The 23,202-nt window shown below is 38.0% G+C and overlaps 2 protein-coding genes across 5 annotated transcripts; one reads left to right on the forward strand and one right to left on the reverse strand.

The window, feature by feature from the left end:
* The first annotated feature begins 407 nt into the window (after positions 1 to 407).
* polq (polymerase (DNA directed), theta) lies at positions 408 to 14,784 on the forward strand. Its single transcript, XM_084136379.1, has 32 exons — positions 408 to 865; positions 1,211 to 1,316; positions 1,404 to 2,061; positions 2,341 to 2,520; positions 2,721 to 2,851; positions 3,052 to 3,208; positions 3,287 to 3,395; positions 3,491 to 3,704; positions 3,801 to 3,942; positions 4,020 to 4,166; positions 4,382 to 4,594; positions 6,060 to 6,202; positions 6,291 to 6,489; positions 6,591 to 6,733; positions 6,831 to 7,024; positions 7,115 to 7,239; positions 7,520 to 7,763; positions 8,105 to 10,713; positions 10,805 to 10,945; positions 11,089 to 11,276; positions 11,382 to 11,622; positions 11,902 to 12,095; positions 12,208 to 12,336; positions 12,412 to 12,586; positions 12,667 to 12,784; positions 12,904 to 13,022; positions 13,151 to 13,335; positions 13,806 to 13,917; positions 13,996 to 14,120; positions 14,195 to 14,336; positions 14,405 to 14,508; positions 14,606 to 14,784. The coding sequence occupies exons 1-32, from the start codon at positions 804 to 806 to the stop codon at positions 14,717 to 14,719; spliced, it is 7,863 nt and encodes a 2,620-aa protein (XP_083992505.1). The 5' UTR covers positions 408 to 803; the 3' UTR covers positions 14,720 to 14,784.
* Positions 14,785 to 14,921: 137 nt separating this feature from the next.
* Positions 14,922 to 21,510, reverse strand: birc2 (baculoviral IAP repeat containing 2). Of its 4 annotated transcripts, none has more exons than XM_084136380.1 (10): positions 21,430 to 21,510; positions 19,162 to 19,251; positions 17,701 to 18,669; positions 17,504 to 17,603; positions 17,348 to 17,426; positions 16,530 to 16,578; positions 15,978 to 16,220; positions 15,640 to 15,894; positions 15,359 to 15,400; positions 14,922 to 15,212 (listed from the first exon to the last, which is right to left on the reverse strand). In XM_084136380.1, the coding sequence occupies exons 1-10, from the start codon at positions 21,485 to 21,487 to the stop codon at positions 15,019 to 15,021; spliced, it is 2,079 nt and encodes a 692-aa protein (XP_083992506.1). In that variant the 5' UTR covers positions 21,488 to 21,510; the 3' UTR covers positions 14,922 to 15,018. The 4 variants fall into 4 exon arrangements, with proteins under 4 accessions (XP_083992506.1, XP_083992508.1, XP_083992507.1 ...); XM_084136382.1 differs by lacking the exon at positions 21,430 to 21,510 and adding an exon at positions 20,281 to 20,344; XM_084136381.1 differs by lacking the exon at positions 15,359 to 15,400.
* Positions 21,511 to 23,202: the final 1,692 nt, after the last annotated feature.

Consider the following 23,202-nt stretch of genomic DNA (forward strand, 5'->3'; position numbering starts at 1 on the left):
ATACAAATGAATCGATTCTTTTGAATTACCAAAAATATCGATATCTCGCATGCTGTCTGATTGTGATATTGTAAGTCTTTGAATGCAGCAAAACGGTATCTCTTTTTTGTTTGTTTGTTTGTTTGTTTAAAAGAGAGACGTTCAGTAAACGAAAAACACGAGTCGTGCCGAGAACGGATCGTTCATTCAAAAGATTCATTCAAAAAACGATTCGTTCACGAACAAAACACCACTAAAAAATGTAATGTAAAATAATAATAATAATAATTACATTCGCACTTTTTAAGTTACATTATATTATTTTGAGAGTTTTGTTAAAGCTAAAACGATATAATATTGTGTAATATCTTTATACAGTCACTGGAGGAATCAACAACACTGTAGACGTGTTTCCCCCGGACAACTGTGAGAAAACACCGCGGGCTCTTTGATTTGGTTGTTTGTTGTTTTCCTTTACCCTGTTTTGATTTCTTAGAACTGTTATTAAATATGCATTTACACAAACGTATTTTAAATGGCTGAAATGAAATGACAAATGAAATATTACTTTTTTTAATGGTTTGCGATGGTGTTATGTAAATAACTCGTAATAATAAGGAAATCTGAAATATGTCAGCTCAACTGGCTGGAATCACGAGAGAAATGCCAGATTCAATAACATGAGTTTGTTTATGTGGAGCGACGAGAGGTAGCAACACAACAGCTACCGTAACAAAATATTTGATTTAACTGTTTAATTTTTATTCGACCAAATCATTGTATGTGAAGGCATTAGTTTACAGCCATTTCATTTTTTTAATGTGATGACTACTTCAACGACAAGAAAGATTTATTTGGGACAGCATCGTATTGTAAAGACAAAAGGGTAAGATGTCATCTTGAACTGTGTTGTGCTTCTATTGATTGTGTACGTTTCTGTGGTTATGTCTACAAACTTGGTTGACATAGAGCTTTGAATGGTTCACTGTTTAATTTTAACCCTTAGAAGAACTTTGTTTAATGTACACAAATAAATAAGCGAGACATTGTTTGAGTGCCAATTGAAAACATTGATGTGTAAATTACAGAACTATTTATTATTGAGTTTCTAGATAAATATAACCTATTTCCTCAGAATGAGAAACAACTGCTTGTTTGCGCTTTTGCAAAATTGTTTTGTCAGTTGTGAAATGAAAATACTGTTGTCGCTAACTTTTAGTTTTTCATGTAGCTTAGTTCTTGCAGATGAGAAACCATCACATAGACAATCAAGTCACCTGCAGGCGTGTTCCTCTGCAACAGATATATCTGAGAAGAGAAGATGTAAAGAGCCAACTGTATGTTTTTAATTATTTTATTTAATAGTATTACACTGATAATCTTTGTTACACTAAGTGTGAAAATTAACATTATCTTTTTAAAAGCAAATGCAGAATAAGCAATGGATGCCAGGAGACTCCACTCAGGCTATGGATGAGGATCTTTTACAAGCCATTGATGAACTGGGTCCAGAAGTCTTGAAATTCAACAAAGATGAAAATATTCAACATTCAACTGAATCGGCATCACTTAAGAAAAACTGTGACTTGCCACAAAATATATGTGAGCAGCAAGTACAAAACGCAGAAAATATCAGCCCTTCAAGTCCAGGGTCAGCGTGGTCACCATCAGAGCGCAAAAGAACCAGAACACAAGCCAAAAAAGAGAATGATTGGAGGGATTTGGCTCAAAAGCTTTTGTTCAGTGAAACCAAAAAGAGTGAAGCAGGAGGACGGGCCCGTGGCCGTGAGTTGAAATGTGACAGGGAATATTCTTCACCTCAAAAGATCCTGAACTCCATGAAAAAAAAATCTAAAGTAGCAAATGACAAGCAAAAGTTAAAGTTCAGAAGAGACGCCAGCCCAAATGACTCTGTTAGTACTTCCAACGATTACATTTTGTTCAGTCCGTCACATATGGCTGCTGCTAAAGAGCGATCCATGTTGCAGAAGAGACCAATGAAAAACCTTTCGGTCTCTGTGCTGACCCCTCCTCCTGGACTGGATCTTAGTGTCCTCGGTGATGCTACACTTCCAGATGCAGGTAGATTGAATTATCCACTATTGCATTGATCACTATTTGATCACCATTTGGTAAAGTGATTTAAATATTCAGATTTTCACTAACTGAAAGTTTTGTCTAATTTCATCATTCATAATAAGCAAAATAGGCATATTTGTAATACTTTAAATGTCTTTCCTGTCACTTTTTATCAATTTAATTGGTCCTGGCTGAATAAAAGTATTACTGACAGTTTGTGTGGCATTTTACTATAATTATTGCATAATAATAATATTTAATAATATTATTCCCAAACAACAGAAAGCATCCATATGGGACGTCCTGCCAATCAGTCAGACAAGCTTATGCTCTCCAGTTGGGGTCTCCCTAAGCCTGTTCTGGAAAAGTACCAGAGTCTTGGCATTCAGAGGATGTTTGAGTGGCAGGCTGAGTGTCTGACCTTGGGCAAAGTCTTGGAGGGCCAGAACCTGGTGTATTCTGGTAAATAACTGTTTTTTTCTTCTTCTTGTTGGCCATAAAATGCTTTATTTGTCCTTAATCCTATTCTCCTAGGAACCAGCTGGACCTGCATCAAATACAAAATATATACTACTTGTAGTTATATGCTATTTTTCTAGAATATCTGTAATTATGTGATATTTTTTTCCCAGTTTTAAACATTTTAAATGTTCTTTTTTTAGCTCCAACCAGTGCAGGGAAAACTTTGGTTTCTGAGTTGTTAATCTTGAAGAGAGTTTTGGAAACAAGACAGAAGGCCATGTTCATTCTTCCTTTCGTGTCTGTGGCGCGAGAGAAGATGTTTTATCTACAGGTTGGTTTCCTTTTCTTGAGTGCATATATAATTGTCAACTATGTCAGTTGGCCCACTAATCATTTATTGTATTTTTCTTCAACTATGACTGTAGTACTGTATACAGCATGTACATTTCTGAAGTTAATACATCTGACAGTCTACATCTTGGATTTTTGTTGATGAGATTTGCTAATATCATACTTGCCATTTTCACCCAGAATGTATTTCAGGAGGCAGGGGTCCGTGTGGAGGGGTATATGGGTAACACTTCAGCAGCTGGTGGGTTTTCAGCTCTGGATGTCGCTATTTGCACAATAGAGAAAGCTAATGGACTCATCAACAGGCTCATTGAAGAAGACAAATTGGATCTACTTGGTAAAATAATGACCTTTCCTTACGTATTAACCTTCTGTCAGGTGCTCTTATAAAAGTAAATGTTCACCCAAATTGCAGGAATTGTTGTGGTCGATGAGCTGCACATGCTTGGGGACTCTGGTCGTGGATATCTGTTAGAACTTTTGCTGACGAAAATCCAATACATTGCCCAAAAAAACTCAGCAAGGTATGTCATAATGTAATGTAAAATTCCTTCAGCAATGGTCCTGATAATCATCATCTAGATTTTATGGTGAAGGTCAACATCTTCTCTATTTTAAGGGACTCTGGTCAAAGTACCTCTCCTGGTGTCCAAATTATTGGTATGAGTGCTACGCTGCCAAACTTGGACCTTCTTGCCCGCTGGTTGAATGCTGAGCTGTATAGTACTAACTATCGTCCTGTGCCATTGATGGAGTGGGTCAAGATTGGCACAAATGTCTATGACGGATCTCTGAACCTGGTCAGACAGTTCACCCCAGCTCTTCCAGTTAAGGTCTGAGTTTGACATATTTGTTGGCATATTCATAAACTCTACTAGCTAATGTTTAGATATGAATAAGTATTAGATAAGATGTTCTTCCGTCCATAGGGAGATGATGACCACATTGTCAGCCTCTGCTTTGAGACAGTGCGGGACGGACACTCTGCACTGCTGTTCTGCCCTTCAAAGAACTGGTGTGAGAAACTAGCAGATACCATTGGCAGAGAGTTTTACAATCTTCATCACAAAGGTTTACAGATATGGGAATTTGTAGATATTTTAATATCGAGATAATGTATTATGCTTTAACAATGTTTGCTTTTATAGAAATGCAGTCAGGCTCTGGAGTGCAAAGTGTATCTCTGAAGCAGGACGGTCTCCAGGATGTAGTAGCGCAGCTCAAGCGCACTCCTGCAGGATTAGACCAGGTCCTTCAGCGGACTGTTCCCTGGGGGGTGGCCTTCCACCATGCAGGTACATGTGCTTTGATGCTAAACCTTTATTAACCATTATTTCAGTTTTGAAAAAGATTTACAAAACGATGAAACAAAATTAAATAAAAATAAAATAGAAATAATTAAATTAAACAATAAAAAAAATATTCAAATGATAATAAAAAGTGTAAAAAGTTTATTATTATTTTTTGAAGATGAGGACATTCCGTAAAACCCTTGAAACCTTTGTTTCAGGTTTGACGTTCGATGAGCGGGATATCCTAGAAGGAGCTTTTCGTCAAGGCTACATTAGGGTGTTAGCGGCCACCTCCACATTGTCGTCTGGTGTGAATCTGCCCGCTCGACGTGTGATTATCAGAACTCCTGTTTTCAATGGTCATTTGCTGGACATCCTGACCTATAAGCAGATGGTGGGACGGGCAGGCCGTAAAGGAGTGGACACCATGGGTGAGTGCTACAGATTTATTAAATTGCATTTATATATTATATTGTATTATATTATATTTTTGTATAATATAACATTATAACATTATAATATATACACTCAACCAGTGTTGGGTGTAATGCATTTCTAAGTTATTAATTACTGTAATTTAATTACTTCTAATGCATTAAATACTGTATTAGACTATAGACTATATGACTATAGAAAACTTATATATAAAACAATAGTGGGTTTAACATCAAAATGTAACATCTAATGTTAAAATGTATGTTTTTAATGTAACCATCTCCCTTTAAATACTCAGCTCAGTTCACAAATAATTTATGCAGTTTTGCATTATTTATTTGAAATAATTAAAAGAGCAGTTTCATGTCTATCCTTGTATTGTTCAACTGGTCGAGGTTGATATGGGATTAAAAAAATTATTAAAATAAAAATACTTTTTAGAGTGAGTAGTTAGTACAGTAATCTAATTGCACTGTTGAAGATGTAATTAGTAGCTAGTAATTAATTACTTTTTTTAACTTACCCAACACTGCACTCAACAAACAGTTCAAGGACACATTAAACTGATCAAAAGTAACAGTAAAGACTTACTTTGTTACAGAATAATTCTATTTAAAATAAATCCTGTTCTTTTTGAATTTCTATCATCAAAATGTCCAGAAAAAAATGTATCACTGAAAAATATAAAGAAGCAAGTCTGCCTTTTTAAAAACTTTTGAACAGTAGTGTATATGAAACACGAGTGTGTGTGTGTGTATATATATATATATATATATATATATATATATATATATATATATATATATATATATATATATGAAGAGTTCAGATGCAAAAGCCTCTAAGTGCCATCTGAAAATTTCTTCTAGAATGATAATTTTTATCAAGCTTGTATATTTAAATTCAGTAATTTCACTTAAATGACAATGAAAATTATTAATTTCTTCTATTCAGTAATTTCACTTAAGTGACAATGAAATTCAGTAATTTCACTTAAATGACAATGAAAATTATTATACAGTAGTGTATATGAAACACGTGTGTGTGTGTGTGTGTGTGTATATATATATATACACACACACACACACACACACGTGTTTCATATACACTACTGTTCAAAAGTTTATATATATATACACTACTGTTCAAACATTTGGTGTGTATATATATATCGTTTTTTTCAGGATCCTTTAATGAATAAAAAACAGATAGAACAGCATCAATATGAAATATAAATATTTTGTACCATAAATGTCTTTACTGTCGGTTTTGAACAGTTTATTGCGTCCTTGCTGAATATAAGTTTATTTGTTTTATTTTTTATCTTAGTGACCCCAACTTTTTTGAACCAGAGTGTATATACAGTATGTAGTTGTATGTACAGTATATATATATAGATAGAGAGAGAGAGAGAAAATAAATGAGAGTTATTCGTGATGTAATGATCTGTGTGTCTCTCAGGTGAGAGTGTGTTGGTCTGTAAAGAGGCTGAACGTGCAAAGGGGACGAGCCTTATCCAGGGCTCTCTCAGGCCTATCAGCAGCTGCCTGGTGAAGCAAGAGGGAGAGGGCGTCACTACCAGCATGCTCAGGGCCATCCTGGAGGTATGATGGTCTTGCTCCTCATAGTTTGTTGTATGAAACTGTCTTGGGTGAGTATGTACAGGATTTTATTTCATTACTTTGATTTAAGATCATCGTTGGAGGCGTTGCCAGCTCACCACAGGATGTGAGGATGTATGCTTCCTGCACTCTGCTGGCAACCAGCATGGCAACCGAACAGCCACATCAGGAAGGAGCTGAATCAGAAACTCGAAGCAAAGGGGCTATTGAGGCTTGCATAGAGTGGCTGATGGACAATGAGTTCATACATATACAGAAGGAGGGAGATGGTAACAAAACTAAGGATATGAAAAAAAAATCTGACAATATTTTTGTGTGGTGTGTGATGGATGTTAACGTTTTGATCATTTGATAATTGTCCGTCTCACAGTGGAGAGGTACTGCCCCACGCATCTGGGTTCTGCGACTCTGTCCTCATCTTTATCACCCCCAGAAGCCCTGGGGATTTTTGCAGATCTTCAGAGAGCAATGAAAGGATTTGTGTTGGAAAATGATCTCCATATACTCTACCAGGTAGACAAAACACTTCAGTTTATCATAGTTAAAGAACAGTTAGGTTCTTAATATAAAAATATGGGTTATTAACAAAATCATGCAATGCATTTCTAAGATAACACCTGTGTATGTGGACTGGACGACAATAGACTGGTACCAGTTCTTCTGTCTGTGGGAGCAACTACCTTCTGCGATGAAGCGGGTGGCTGAGATGGTGGGCATTCAAGAAGGTTTCCTGGCCCGTTCTGTTAGTGGCAAATTAATTGCTAAAACAGAGAAGCAACGAAGACAAATGGCCATTCACAAACGGTGTTGTATTTTTTGAATTTTGAGTCCTTCATCTAATTACTGTTTACAGTTAAGTAGCAGTATGTTAATGTGTACATTTTTGTCATGCAGTTTTTTCACAACATTAGTTCTCCTTGACCTGGTAAGCGAAGAACCACTTGGAGCTGTTGCAAAGAAGTATGGCTGTAGCCGAGGACAGCTTCAGTCACTTCAGCAGTCTGCCTCAACATATGCAGGTACATTGATGCAGGCATAGCTATGGAAGCTTGGTTCTGAGTCACAGTTAAAATATACATAATTGAGATAAAATTTTAAATAGGAAGTGAGATAAAGTTTTAAAAAAGAAATGCATTATAACAAATTTTTATTTGTTATACAAATTTATGTATTATTATAGAAAATAATTCATTATAATATGCGAAAAATAAAGTTGCAGTTACTTTTTTTACACTGAGGCTTACATGCCTATCAGTATGAGATAAATGGCAAAGTAAAAAATTTGCCAATTTTTTCCAGGTATGGTTACGGTCTTCTGTAACCGACTCGGATGGCACAACCTAGAGCTACTTCTGTCCCAGTTCCAGAGTCGTCTGAGTTTTGGAGTCCAGAGGGAGTTGTGTGATCTGGTTCGTATTTCTTTACTAAACGCCTCGAGGGCACGTACACTCTACAGCTCTGGACTTGTCACTGTGGCAGAGTTGGCCAGAGCTGATGTTACAGTGGTGGAGAAGGCCCTGAGGAAAGCTATCCCTTTCAAAAGGTAATGAAACGTTGCCGTCATCGAACAGTCAATTTAAGTTAATCTTTAAAATCACTAAAAATGTAATAACACTGTTAAATATAATCTGTAGGAAATATCTTTCGGGAATATCCATGTTTCATACGGTACATTACAATGTTGGTATGCCTAAATTCACTTGTAGCATTTAAAATGACTGATTTTTAGTGTTTTATTTTTAATTTAGTTTGGTGTTAAACTGTCTTGTTTTGGTTGGCATCCATAACATGAAAATAATGATCAGTTTATCGTTTTGGCCAGAATGTTAATACTGGTTCATTCCTATATTTTAAGTCATACAGTGTTCATTTGAATCTCTGTAGTTCCAGGCAGGCGGTGGATGAGAGCGAGGTGGAGGCTCAAGAACGCAAGAACATGCGCTGCATCTGGGTCAGTGGGAAAAAGGCCTTGACTGAAAGGGAAGCTGCTCAGCAGATCGTGGCTGAGGCCTGTCTGCTCCTCCAGCAGGATTTGGCTCTTCTTGGAGTGGAATGGAACCCAGCTTCCCTCTCAACAAAGATCCAGCCAGTTTCCCGTTCCCCTGAGGAATCATCCAACACAAAACCTCTACAGTCCACGTCAAGGGACCCAGAACATGAAGAGGGTGAAAATGTAAATCCGAATGGGGCTGAACAGATGTTGGTGGATAAAAGTGCTGACATTAGTTCCCATCCTCCTTTGAGGCCATTAGAGTTCACTACAAGTTCAGAAAAAACAATGGATATTGTTGTATCATCTGCCGAGTGTCAGCCTGCTAAGAATTGTGAACAGCAATCAAGTGTACTGCATAAAGTTCTCAAATCAATAAATGCCAAAGATAAGGGCTGTCAGAATAACCAGACAGCTGGGTCATCGGATTGTTCTTCAAAATCACTTCAAAGGAGCTCCGGACATAATTCCTGTCTAAAAAGTACCTGCATCGCTGGCAGTGACGAACATTGTGTAAGTCCAGTTTCAAAACGCAGAAGGATGAATGTTACAGATGTTGAAGCAGTACCCACAGTCAATGGAGCAAAAACGGCAACTCAGATCGCAAAAAACCCTAAACTAATGTCAAAAGCTGAAGAGGTTTGCTCTTATGAACCTGAAACTGACTGTAGAATAGATAAAGACAAGATGAAACTCCAGTCTTCAATTGCTGAACTGAACCAAGACTTTGAGTCAAAAACAATTTCTCACTTATGTGTTCCACTACAGGATGGGGAAGTCACAAATGTCACTGCAGTCCCCTCAGGTAGGGGAAAGAAGTGCACATCTAAAACAAAACATTCAAATCAGAGTACAAAAGAAACTCAAAATGGAAAGCGAGAAACTGTTACTCACAGTTTCAGGAAATTCAACAGCAGAATTGAGAATGAAGGTGGCTTACATGTGAACACCAAAGTTAAAAATAATTTAGCACGTCATTCTGAAAGGCTCAGTTCCCCTGACTTGTACACAAATGGATTGGAAGAGTTTGGTGATAGTTTTCAACTCGATACACAGACTGAGAAAATGCTTCAAGGGGATGAATTTTCACATGGCAATTGTAATTTAAACATTCTCAAAGTAAATAAACAGGACAATTATGTTGATTCAGCAAGTAAGATGAAAGTTGTCAGTCAGTCATGTTTCCTGGAAAATGAGAATCATGCATCTAAAAAACAAAACAAAGACCCAGTTGAATGTTTATCATCTTATGAGAATGGCCCGCCCACCGAAGGCAGACCAAAATATAACATCTCACTTACTGACAGCCAGTTGGAGAATATTTTAAATTACAGTAACCAAGTTGCTGAAGAAGAATCAAATGTAAATAAACCTGCTGAGCAAGGGGAAAATCATGAGTCCTCTGATCATATTACTGACAATAGCTTCAACCGGAGCAGCAGCTTTCTGTTTGACAGTCTCTATGACAACTCCATCTTGGACGCCATGGAGGAGGCAGCAATGGATCAAGAGAACAAGGAAGAGCAGGTGATTGAAGCACATGCTAATTCAAATGGCTCTTCTCCAGAACTCATTCCGGAGAGGAGAGATCTTGTGTCAACAGAGGATCAGGAAGCAATCCAATGGGGCGAATCATCTTTCAACCTTTCAGAATGGGGAGATTCACTTCTTATTGGAGAGCAATATCTTGATAAAATGAACAGTGTTGTCAAGGCTTGTGATGGCCCAAGATTGGGCACAGAGAAGCCCAGCTATACAGATGATATTGTGTCTGAACTACATGTATCACAAAACAATGAGCCTCATCCAAAAGTTTCATCTGAAAGACGTCAATTAAACCGCTCATCATTTCACATCAGCCCAGGAATGCAGGACATTTTTGATAAATGGTCTGATCAGTTTTCAACCTTATCTGAGCCTCAAGGGCAGTCAAATTCAGCTGTGGTGGAACCAAATGCAGCTGCTGTTCTTGTCGAGAAAGCTGTCTCCCTAATAACAAACCATGAGAGTGAGCAGAGAGGTCTAAGAAGCGTAAGAACTGAAGATGTTGTGGTAGTCCAGGCCAAACCAGTGACACCGAATGACGTTGTTCCTCCCACACCAGTTTCTGAACCAGTAACACCACGGGTCAAAATGACCACCTCAGCTGTACAATCACCTCTTAATGTCACCAAGAACAGGTCCGGAATGGATCCAAATTCTAAGTCCAGTAACCAGAAAGATTATCAATCTTGTTTGAGGAGAAACTCAGCATCAGAGTTAGACAAGTCTCAGGCTGATGAGGGCTTTACAAGACTTTCTCAGTGTCCACCATTCCCTGCTTCTAACTCCTGCAGTCCAGAAACATTTTCCATAATCGATGTGGCAAGCGATAAAAGGCTTTTCCAAACATTTGTAAAGGAGTGGAAAACAAAGGACAGATTTTCTCTTGCTATTGCCTGTGAGAGGATAGACAGAACCTCAATGCAACCTGATACCGTTATAGGTGCAAAATTCAAAAAACGTAAGATGTTTTGATGAAATTTGTTTTCCTATATTTTTTTGTATTTTAATATACATATAAGTTATTAACTTGTGTAATCCTATGTTTGAAGCTACTACCCCAATGAGGAACAAAAGAAAAGATGGCTTCCTTCTGAAAGGATATGAGGATCTTGTTGTCATTGGCATGTCTGTATGCTGGGGTGCAAAAGATGCTTATTTTGTATCTCTACAACAGGAGCTGTCAGGCACAGGTATGAAACATGTGTGATTGTAAACTTTGTGCACTAAGGACTAAATCTAATAAACCTTTACAAATTTACCAACTTCAGGAAACCTGCTCGATTGAATGCTGCTATCCCCAAACCTAATGCTACTCTTGTCTTTCCCCAAACAGATATAAGTGCCAGTTTAGCTCCGCCGCCTCTTGATGAGACTCTTACAGTTGAGGAGCGACTCAAGCAAATTCAGTGCTGCTTGGAAAAAGAATCGAGTGTGATAGTCACTTATGACTTTATTCAGCTCTACAAGACACTTCTCCTGGCGTGTGAGCTTGCTATGCGTGGCACATTTGAAGACCCAAAGGTTGAATGGAATAGAGTACAATTTTCTTTTTAATTATTGAAATCACAAAGATGGATCTGATAGGGTAGGATGTCTAACTACATTCACTTATTTGTCCTTCAATAGATTGCATGTTGGCTTCTGGATTCAAGCTCCAAAGAGTGCACCCTCCACAACATGGTGTCCAGCTTCAGTACTGAGGATCTCCCGATGTTGGAAGCAATTAGTCCCGGTCAGGGTGTGCAGAGTTTAGGGATCTATGGAGATGCCAGTCACCCAGGACGTTATAGAGCTGCTGTTGAGTCTGTTTTGGTCTTCAGGGTCATGACGCAACTCAACTGTCTTCTTGAAAAGGATGGTTTCTTGGGTAGCCAACATCATTTTAGCAACTCGATTTGTCTATATCAGGGGTATCCAATCCTGCTGCTGGAAGGCCAATGTCCTGCAGAGTTTAACTCCAAATAGCCCCTAAACACTTGCTTAGAAATTTTAGTAATCCTGAAAACCTTGATTAGCTGGTTCAGATGTGTTTAATTAGGTTTGGAACTAAATTCTGCAGGGATAGTGGCAGGTTTGGACACCACAGGTCTTTGTTCAAGTTGATATAGATACTAATTATTTCATGTCATTTTCTTTTCATTGCCAGATTCATTCGAGAAAGTGGAGATGCCCACCCAATACTGCCTGGCATTGTTGGAGCTGAATGGAATTGGGTTTAGTGTTGCTGAATGTGAGGCTCAGAAACATGTGATGCAAGCCAAGCTAAGTACTCTTGAATCCCAAGCCTATCAGCTTGCAGGACATAGCTTCTCACTGACCAGTCCAGAGGATGTCGCGGAGGTTATTATCCTTCTCTCCACTCAAAATAATAAAAACCCCTATACGTTTTCCTGCAAAAAAAATCTTTATCCTGTGTAAAAAACAAAACTAAAAACTTCTTCAACTGTTATAGGTGTTGTTTCTTGAGTTGAAGCTTCCTCCCAATGGAGATTTAAATGCTCCAAAGAATAAGAAGTCACTGGGCTCCACTAGAAGACCGGGAGCCCGTATCAAACTTTCTAAACAGTTCAGCACAACCAAGGTACATTCCAGTCTCAGATTTTTCTAACATTTAAATCTGTGGTATGTATGCACTTCACTTTTCTTGTTTCATCAGGATGTTTTAGAAAAGCTCAAGCCATTGCATCAGTTACCAGGTGTTATTCTTGAGTGGAGGAGGATCACGAATGCCTTGACAAAAGTGGTTTTCCCCTTGCAAAGAGAGAAGAAGTGGCACCCACATCTGAAGATGGACAGAATTCATCCAATCTCACAGTCACACACTGCCACAGGTGTGAAGCATGAAGAAATAACCTTTGAACTTTATGTGTGCGTCTTCTCGGGACAGTATTTTAATGCTTTTCTCACATAGGGCGTGTGAGCTTCACTGAACCAAACATTCAGAATGTCCCAAAAGATTTTGAAATTCAGATGCCAACACTTATAGAAGAAAGTCAGCCATCACAGAATAATGGTGCAAGCAAGACGTGGTACGGTCTTACATTGTTGCAGTGATTTATTTTCTAAATTCTAAATAACAAAAATACATACATGTCCAGCATTACACATTTAAAACATATTTATTTGTATGTTTATTTATTGATTTCAGGGGGAAACGATCAAAGATAAACCAGCGATTGGCACCCCTTTTAAAAGTATCAGACAAATCACCAGATAAAGGGATGCCATTTTCTGTCAGCATGAGGCATGCTTTTGTTCCCTTTTCAGGTTTGAAACTTTATTGACAAGGGGTCTGGGTCAAGAGAGCATAATTTAAAAGGACACCTGTTTGCTTATATAAAATGATTCATGCCACATTAACACTCCCTCTGTTTTAATCTTATACACGTCTTCAGGAGGTCTGATCCTGGCTGCTGACTACTCACAGTTGGAGCTTCGCATCTTGGCTCACCTGTCCCGAGACAGACGGCTCCTCCATGTACTCAACAGTGGTGCAGATGTGTTTAAAAGCATAGCAGCTGAGTGGAAAATGGTGGAGCCTGCTTCGGTTGATGATAATATGAGGCAACAGGCCAAACAGGTTTGCCGGTTTTAATTTATTTACTGTACATACATTTACATGTACATAAATTCTAGATCATTAAGTCTTTCAAAAAGTATCTCTTTTTAATGTAAAAAAGACTATAGAGTAGTAACTAGTTGAATCACTTGCAACTGCTAATAGAAATTTTGGTAACACTTTAGTTTAGGGTCCAATTCTCACTATTAACTAGTTGTTTATTAGCATGCATATTACTAGGATATTGGCTGTTTATTAGTACTTATAAAGCACATATTAATGCCTTATTCTGCACAACCTTATTCTACATCCCTTAATCCTACCCAATACCTAAACTTAACTGCCTTACTTGCTATTAATAAGCAGTAATTAGGAGTTTAATGATGCAAAAGTGGTAGTTAATAGTGAGAATTGGACCTGGACCTAAACTGACTAAAGTGTGACCGAAATTTTATTGGTTGTCACTGAAATCGTAACATTTTTGTTAACAGATTTGTTATGGAATAATCTATGGCATGGGAGCAAAGTCACTTGGAGAGCAAATGGGCATTGAGGAGAATGATGCTGCCTGTTACATCGAGACGTTTAAATCCAGATACACCGGTAATTGACAATGTACGATTGCTTTCTGGTCAAAAAAGGCTGTAATGATAATAACAGCGTAATTTCTTACATCTTAAGGCATACAGAACTTTCTGCGTGAAACTGTGCAGAAGTGTGGGAAAAATGGTTACGTGAAGACATTACTCGGAAGGAAGCGTTTCTTGCCTGGAATAAAGGACTCAAATGTGTACATAAAGTCTCACGTAAGTCTTCATGAGCCTGCCATTCGAATATATCTGGTGTGAAAGAAGAGTTTAATTTTGATCCTCCTTTTTAGGCAGAACGACAGGCAGTGAACACAACTGTGCAGGGCTCTGCCGCTGACATTGTGAAATTAGCAACCATCAACATCCAGCGCAGACTGGAAGCAGCGTTTCCTGGAGTGCCCACATCACATCAGCACCCTCTAGTTAAATCGGGTATGACCCACTTCATATTATAGCATTTTCACTTTTAAATGTGGGATGTGAATTGAATGTTTTTTCAGGTGGTCGACACAGAAATCAGTTCAGACCGTCTCGAGGAGGCTATTTTATACTTCAGCTGCATGATGAACTCATCTATGAGGTTGCAGAGGAAGATGTCATTCAGGTAATTAAGAAGACTATTCTTTCTGAACAATGCATTTACTATTGAATATTAAAAAAAGCTCAATGGTGACAAGTCAAATTGTATTTTTTTTTTACAGGTTGCTCAGATTATGAAACGAGAAATGGAGTGTGTTGTAAAATTATATGTAAAGCTTAGAGTTAAAGTCAAAGTGGGTCCAAGCTGGGGTAACCTTCAAGACCTGGACATATAAAACAAGTCATCTACTGTTTATGATTGTTTTATATTAATTAATTGTTAAAACACTAAATGTGCAAATGTGTTTTTATATATGCTGTAAATATTTTTAATCTAAAATAAAATTCTACAGAGGCTAATAAGAACTTGTGTAAAACTTGAAATGCAAACGTTTTTGTACATTTTTATCCAAAACGTTAAAAAGATCAAACATAACACATTTTTGGGTTTTTTTTTATTCAGTAAGTTAAATGTAAATTTGCAAATCCAAAACCTTTTACAAGTTTTGTTACTGGTATGATGGATATCTTCACTTTATGATAGGAAAGTACGGACAGTGCCTTTGACCAATCCTCTACATATGGGACACTTGCGCAGAGAAGGCGCACATTCTTTGCACACAACTAGGTGACCACAGGGGATGAAGACAATGTTCACTTCCTTATCCATGCAAACTTTGCAGGTGCGCTCCTCTTGAAGTCTTCTTAACTGTTCCTCCATAGGCAAGTCTGTGAACATGATGTTAAATGACACTGTTAATTGCTTTAAACAAACTCTGTTTCAGAGTGGGATCTAACTGATTTTCTTAGTGTGATGGCTAGAGATAAAAAAGGGGCAAAATCAAAAGAAAACCTTTTCTCATGTTTGAATATACCTGAAAGATCTTGACTCGGTGATGCAGCTTCATTTGTCTGGGCTGAAATTGCAGTAAGAACAAAAAAATAAAAATTGGTTGTCAATATAATGTAGTGATATGTTTGATGTGGATTTGTCCCTGCTCATTTTAAGATCTTTATAAATGGCATCACCTTTTTTTTTTTTTTTAAGTGATTCAAGTGTTCCTATCTACTGGCCGTGCAGTTTCACACAGACTAACGACATGTAACACTGAAAATTCACACACTTTTTCTCATATCTGATTCAAATATCGCATACCCATCAGTTCTCTCAGCAGGTAGACATCATTCTTCTTGATCCAGTTGCGGAAGACCTCTGCTGCTGCATTTCCTTTCGACAGGACTAACTCAATGAGCTGCCCTGTCTGCTGCTTGACTGTAGTGCAGTTCCGAATAATGTCATACTCTTTCTGTGAGATGACGTTCTCCTCTAGAAGATGGTCCATTAAGCTCTGCACACTTTTTAGGCGCTGTGACAAGGCAAGATGATGTTTCTTAAGAAAAGTAAAACCATCTGTAAAGAAACACAATAAGAGTTAGATTCAATTGAATAAAAACGTTTGAGTCATGAGACCCAATCTTATTCTGTAAAAATACCTGATGCCATTTCCTCAGCAAGAAGCTCTCGCTCCTCCTCTCTCTTCTCATCTTCTGCACTTAGTAAATCAGACACCAACTCTTGAACGGTTTTGTAATTTTCTCCACTTGCGAGAATTTTGCTCTGAACGGTTTGCTTTACCAGGCCACGCTCAAATCCCATCTCTAAAGCAGACTTCACCACGGGATTGTTCATCATCACTGCATCTTCTGAACGGTCTTCTCCAGGACCCAGGTGTACAACTACACATGGGTTTTTAAAAAAAATCGTATTCAATTGAGATGAATATGATAATATTATGTCAGTATTAATAATATAAAAGTTACACAGACAGTTAAAATAACTCAAATGTTGATCTTGCCAATGAAATTTGACTAAATTTGTCAACTAAATTTAGAATCTACTTTAGTCAAAGTAAACTTGACTAAAATTAATGAATATAAAACAATGTGAAATGCTAAATTTCAAGGATATGTTCATCAAAGACAAAACACTTTTAAAAAAATTGTCACTGGTGGTAAGCCTAAAGAAATCACTAGAAAACAACTTACCAGGTGGATCAACAAATTCTCTTGAGTTGCTGTCTCCATTAGTCAATAGCTGTAAGACATGATGTAAACAAGGTAAGATATCCATCGGTTTGCATCACTTCGTTTAAAGGGATAGTTCACCCAAAAATGAAAATTGTCATTAATTACTCACCCTCATGTTGTTCCAACCCCGTAAGACCTTTGTTCATCTTCGGAACACAAATTAAGACATTTTTGATTAAATCTGAGAGCTGGATCACTCCTCCATTAAATACATCGTTAAAATAGTCCAAGTGACTACAGTGGCTCAATCTTAAGTTTATCAAGCGACAAGAATACTTTTTGTGCGAAAACCCCCAAAAATAACGACTTTATTCAACTATTCATTTCCTTCTCTGTGGGCTTCAAGTGAGTTCACATAGTGTAACAGCGCAGCGCTTCTGTTTTGTACGTCACACGTAGGCTCACTATTGGCCGACGCTGGTCAACAGCTGCGCTGTTTTACTACGTGAACTCACTCGAAGCCTTTTGTTTTTTTGCGCACAAAAACTATTCTTGTCGCTTGATAAACTTAAGATTGAGCCACTGTAGTCACTTGGACTATTTTAACAATTTATTTAATAACTTTTCTGAGCCGGCAAGTTTCAATCCCTTAGAAGCCTATGGAGGAGTGAGACAGCTCTCAGATTGAATAAAAAATATCTTAATTTGTGTTCCGAAGATAAACGAAAGCCTTACGGGGTTGGAACAACATGAGGGTGAGTAATTACTGACAGAATTTTCATTTTTAGGTGAACTATCCCTTTAAAGAACAAATGACCCCAGAATTTCTCATATACCTGTTCAAATAGTCTTGGAAATCTTGCTTGAATCTGATGAACAAACTCTTGGCCCTTTTCTTGCAACAGGTATTCACATCTAGAAGAACATAAATGCATAATTAATATAATGCCATCAATGGACGGAAAACGACTCCAAAAGCATCTTTTATTTACCTTGGAAACCACTTAGCATGTTCTACCCATGGATCATCACCAGACTCCCAACATCTGAGTCCACCATCACAACAAAAGCACTTCACGTCATCATTACGACCTACCGAAACGGAAATAATTGTGAGCATGTTAGCATGAGCATCTAAGCACTAAAATTAGACCTTGAATGACTTTAATAATATGACCAAGGCTCTTACCAACATAGTAAAAACCAGCCTTAGCCAATTGGTCTGGTCGAACAGGTATTCTTGAGGGCCAGTTGACAAATGTGAGCAACCTTTCTTCACACTGTTGCATTGCCGAGTTAGATACATTGGAAAGGCCGCCACCAGATAAAGGTACATTATCTGCACGGTCACCTCGAACGAAGCGGCAGTTGGGGTAATGCCTCTGGTGCTCTGATACTGCCCGATCTCCCGGTTCCCAGTTGCTAAGCTGGCCTCCACAACTGAAGCAAGCCACTCTGTCGCCCTGGCCAAGGTAGTAGAAACCAGCTTTGGCAAGCTCGGCTGGAGTTACTGTAGCAAGAGTCCAATTCTGAAAGGTGTCAAGGCGTTCCTGTTCCCGACGCATGCCAGGATTGTGACAAGCCGGAGGTCGCTGGTGAGACATATCCTCCACTCCACGGGAGGAAATGGGACTGGAGGGGGCCAGGTTGCTGAATCCCATGTTTAAGTAACCCACCTGCTCCTCCGTTTGGCCTGAAACGGATGCCGTGGTGGTCGACGTTACGGCTGTCGCAGGGGCGGAAAGCTGTAGGATGGCTACGTTGCGAAGCGGGGAAAAGGCAGAGTGAGAGGACGACAGGAGGTTTGCGGTGGCGGGTAAACTCTGGATGAAGCTGCAGTTGGGAGAGAGCTGTTTGTGGCGCTCGGCAGGGCAGTCGCCGGACTGCCAGTTGTCGGCCGACACATTGCAGCGGAAACACTGGACACGATCGCCCACTCCGGTGTAATAAAACCCTGCTCGCGCAAGACTCCTCTCTGTCACTGCCGCAGTAGTGGGGAACTTGGCATATGTTGATATACGAAAGAGTTCAGAAGAATTATCATATTGTAAATCGGCAGGGGAGCTATTGCGACACAAACCACGAAGGAAAGCACTGTTTTGTAGAATTTCCATTTGAAAAAAAAGAGAAAGAAAGGGATGTCCAGCAGAGAGAAAGGCTTGATTGTAATACCCTGTGTGTGTGCAGAGAATGAACTATGTGAGCAAGACAAACAAGATTACACAAACATCTAACCCCTTGAGAAAGAAAAAAAAAATCCCAATTCCTCGTTATCAATGTTCTTAACATGACTGGATTACACCACAGGGGACAAAACTGGGTTTCTTCACAGAACTGGTGACATGTGCCTTGAACTAAAACTCCTTGAACATAACGTGATGCATAACGCAAGCTTGGTTAGATGAACAAGATGAGTCGTATAAAATCCCTCCACGGCAGCTTTTGAAACTCATCCTGGATCACTAAGAAATACACCAAAGCTACACTGAACAAAACACATTTTTAAATGAAAAATGGTGGTTTCTTTGGACTGTAACATATGGTCAATAAGAACTCTAAAATAAAAATGTGACCACAGGGTGTGTCCATTCAAGCCTTTCTCTCTGCTGGATATCCCATGACTAGTGTCTAGTCGTCCATGACAGAACACATAATCTTATTAAAATAAAAATATGAACTCCTGAACAGATAGAAGGTCGACGTTGGGGGTATGTGCTTCCTCCCTCTATGATGCAGGAACCTGAAAATAACACAGAGAACAGGTCTAAATTAATGTCTTGAATTTCCCAAAAGACATAGAAAAACTTTTCTATCAGGGGTTTTCAGCAGGACTCTACAAATCATGAATGAAAATGTTTGGCCGGTTTCAAGAACTGCTAAGACTAGTCTTTCAAGTTAGTCATCTAATCTTTTACTTCAAGACTGGTCCTAAGGTAGATTGGTCTAATATGAATCCACAAGGTAAGAAAGATTAGCCCTAACTAATTGCTAATTGACCAGACTAGTTCTTAAGACACAGTCTTAAAGGTTGTATCAGTGATTTCAGGCCCCCAAAAAATGTATCACATTCATCTAATCTTTCCTAACGATCCGCTAGCTGCCCACTCCATAAGCATGCCGTCAAAAAACGCGTCTCTGTAGGCAGCCTAGGCTCTGAGATCTGCACACAAAAACAATTGGTTTCACCAACCACTCAAAACCAAAACAAATAGTTTTCCAACCAATCACCGACAGGGGGAGGGTGTTGTGAGGTTTCTCGTTCCTCCCACCAATTAACATATTATAAGTAAGTTACAAAACAGAAGATTTTCCTTTACTTATTTTCATTCTCTGACATCAAATAAGTTTTTAAAACTTGGCTTTTATCGTAGGTTAAGGTTTTATCTTAACACAAAAGCTGTTGTTTTTTTGTTTTTTTTTATCTGATGCATTTCCACTGGATGGCGATGACTCCCACATTCCACCCTTTGTTCTAGTGATCTTTGACGTATTCGACTCGAATCAAAAAAGCAAATAACTTGATGTGACTCATTCCACAGACCACAAGTTTCTGACCAATACGTGGTAAATCCGGTGAAATCCTGTGCATCGTTGTCACGGAAAAAGCAGTCGTCTCTTTTCTAAACGCTGCCATTTGCCCAAGTAATTTGGGTGTAATGCCAGACCATTTTTATCTATTTAAAGGACAAAAACAAGACCTACAACACTTCTAAGATAATCAAATCTTGATTTTTGGCCAATGAAGAGTTAAAAAAAAATAGAGACTCACCGATGATAAGAACAAAATCGAATTTTGTTCAACACCACAAAATGTCCTTTCTTCTGCTCTGTACACAGCGGGCGAATTGCGGAAATGACGTCACACAGTAACCGTCACGCATTTAAAGTATAACAGATCTAATTGTAATAAATATTTCTTAAAATATTTTTTTGGGGGGAGAAGTAATCTTCATGTTTGTGTACATAATGGGATGTTCTGCGTCTTGGTTTTCTTGTCAGTGTGTGTGTGTGTGAGAGAGAGAGAGAGAGAGAGAGAGAGAGAGAGAGAGAGAGAGAGAGAGAGAGAGAGAGAGACACTTTTTGAATGATTGAATTAATAAAAAGTCGCGACCTTTAGAAGTCGCATTTGTCAGCAGCATTCGTGTTTCTATTCAGATCAGAAGGACATCCATTACATTCCACACAAAAAAGAAGTTTTTTTTTATTTATTTTTTATGCCTCTCAAGGAATAATAGTCATTTATTAAACCTGATGTTGTTACAAACCATAATACCTACTTTCTTCAGTGGAACACAAAGAAGTTTAGCAGAATGCTGATACTGCTATTTTCCATTTACTGGAAGCATACACAGTGACCACGAGTTCTCAAGGTCGAGAAAGTAATAAAGCACCATGGTCCCTATGATTTGTGTGCTCTATTCCAAGTGTGAAGAAATTACCAAAATTATAAGCTTATGTGGCAGAAGAGAACATTTTTAGTGAATAACTTGAAATGTTCAGTCTTATAAGCATTTTAAAATCGGATCACTATTCTGTAGTAAATCTATTTTCATTATATAGAATATAGAACGACATGAGTTGATTAACGTTAAATGATGACATAAAAAATGATAAATATTATTGTGTGAATTACTTCTGTATAATGAAAATTATCAGTGTTTTTAAATAATCACAACCCAGTTTCAGAAGGAATCACCAAATAAAGAACATTCAATAAGGTTGACAATAAATTAATAAAACATAAAATAATTTCCCCTGTGATATTTCTTGATTGATTTGTTAATAGACTAATTACATATAATCCTATTTCCCACTCCCATAATAAGGGTGGTATATGGTATGGTCTAACTTGAAATCTGAGGCTGACATAGAGCTTCACCAAACAGTAGGCTACCTCCTAGTTAGAATAGTTACTTACCAGAGAAAACGAAGGCACAGGAATCAACAGCGAAGTCTTGTTCTAAGTAAGTAGTCATAAATAAAGAATTAGGCTTTTCAACAAGTGTAAAATTTGGTTTTGTGTGTAAAAAGTTTGGTTTTTAATCTCCACCCACCATTTGGTATGGACGCGGCCTACTTTGGAAACTAGGGGACTTTCCATGAGTATTCACCTTATTCCGGAAGTAGCACTGGGTGGCGCCATCCGCGTAATCTCACTTCCTGGTTTAGCTACTTAGCGCTTTGTTTGCCCTGGTCCAATCTGTTATCTGTCTTAGTTTAATTTAATTGCCTTCCAATTTAAAGAAATTAGAGATGGCCAGTGTTAACTGTGCAGTCCGTGGCTGCCATAACAGCTGGAGAAATATAAAAGTAATTAGTATAGTCAGAAACACTTAAAATTTAAATGTAACAGACTAATGATGCAGCAGACAGTGTGAAATAAGAGAGCGCTGTAGCTACATTTGTTTTTACATTTATGCTTTACTGTTCTCAGTATGATATTGATATAAGTAGATAGACTATAATATTATAGCCAAATGCGTTGGCCTATGGTAATTAACAACTGCTGCAACGTACTAAAGTACATTTCACTTGAAGCTTTTGAAACAATGCCACAATCAAATGATTTAATAGGTGTCTTTCTAATAGCTATTACTTAGTTATGAAGATGTGCACAAACACTACTACATGTAAAGTTTGAAACATTATTACACCACAGTTTGTTTGCTTAATCACCAGATACATTTGCAGTGTATAGCCAACAGATGAGAAAATAAATAGCCACGAACTGGTGTAGAAAGAAAGTAGAGCCTCAACTAGATGAACTAGAGGGTAACGTTAGCTTAGCTAACTGCTAGCTGCAATTTCTTATGGTTTAATCTCTAACACAAGTAATGGCTGTAAAATAAATCCAGCGACTGAATTCTAGAGGACCATAGCTTTCAAACAAGGTATAGCATGTGTATGTGTCCTGTAGTGAGACCATTACAACATTAGATGTTTGTGGCTAATGTAGGCTAAACACTACACATCGGCCGGGCTGCGATGCTAACACTGGTACAGTCAAAGAACTTCTATACTCTTTGGTACAGTACAGTACAGTACGGATCGAGTTGTGACCCACGCAGGAAAAGAAAGGAGAGCAGAGGCCGTTTTTTATGAATGGATTTCAATGCTTCACTGCTTCACTAAACCGCTTTTGTGAGGAAACGCCTTATCAATACCAGAGCCCGTCTACGATTAGACATTCTCTGTCAATACTTTTGTTGGGATTCGGGAACGATATGTAGATTTTACTATGATCGCGACAGGCAGGACTCATTTACGGCATTACCATAGTATTTCATAGTAATATTGAGTTATATCAGACATTCTCTGGTTATATTGTATATTGTCTAAAAGAAATAAAAAAATACCTATGTTTTCTTTCTTTGGCTTTCAGGTTTTACCAGTTATGATAAGACTTGAATTGTAATGACTATTATAACTGCACGTATGCATATATGACGCTGATATTGTGTAACGTTACTTTAATGAATAAAGACAAAATTTAATTATAAATATTGTGTTATATTGTATGTTGTTTAATTAAATTAAAACATGAAATGTTGTGTCAACTAATATGTGCCTGATGATGACATAACTTTTTAATGAATGATGGTAAAAAAAATACATATAATTTTAATGAATTAAATTACAATCAAGTTTCTAGTGTAATCTAAAAAATCGACCAGACCCTCTCATCTCCCTA

This window comes from Abramis brama (genome assembly GCF_963993115.1).
Source record: "Abramis brama genome assembly, chromosome: 15".
In the NCBI taxonomy this organism is placed as follows: Eukaryota; Metazoa; Chordata; class Actinopteri; order Cypriniformes; family Leuciscidae; genus Abramis; species Abramis brama.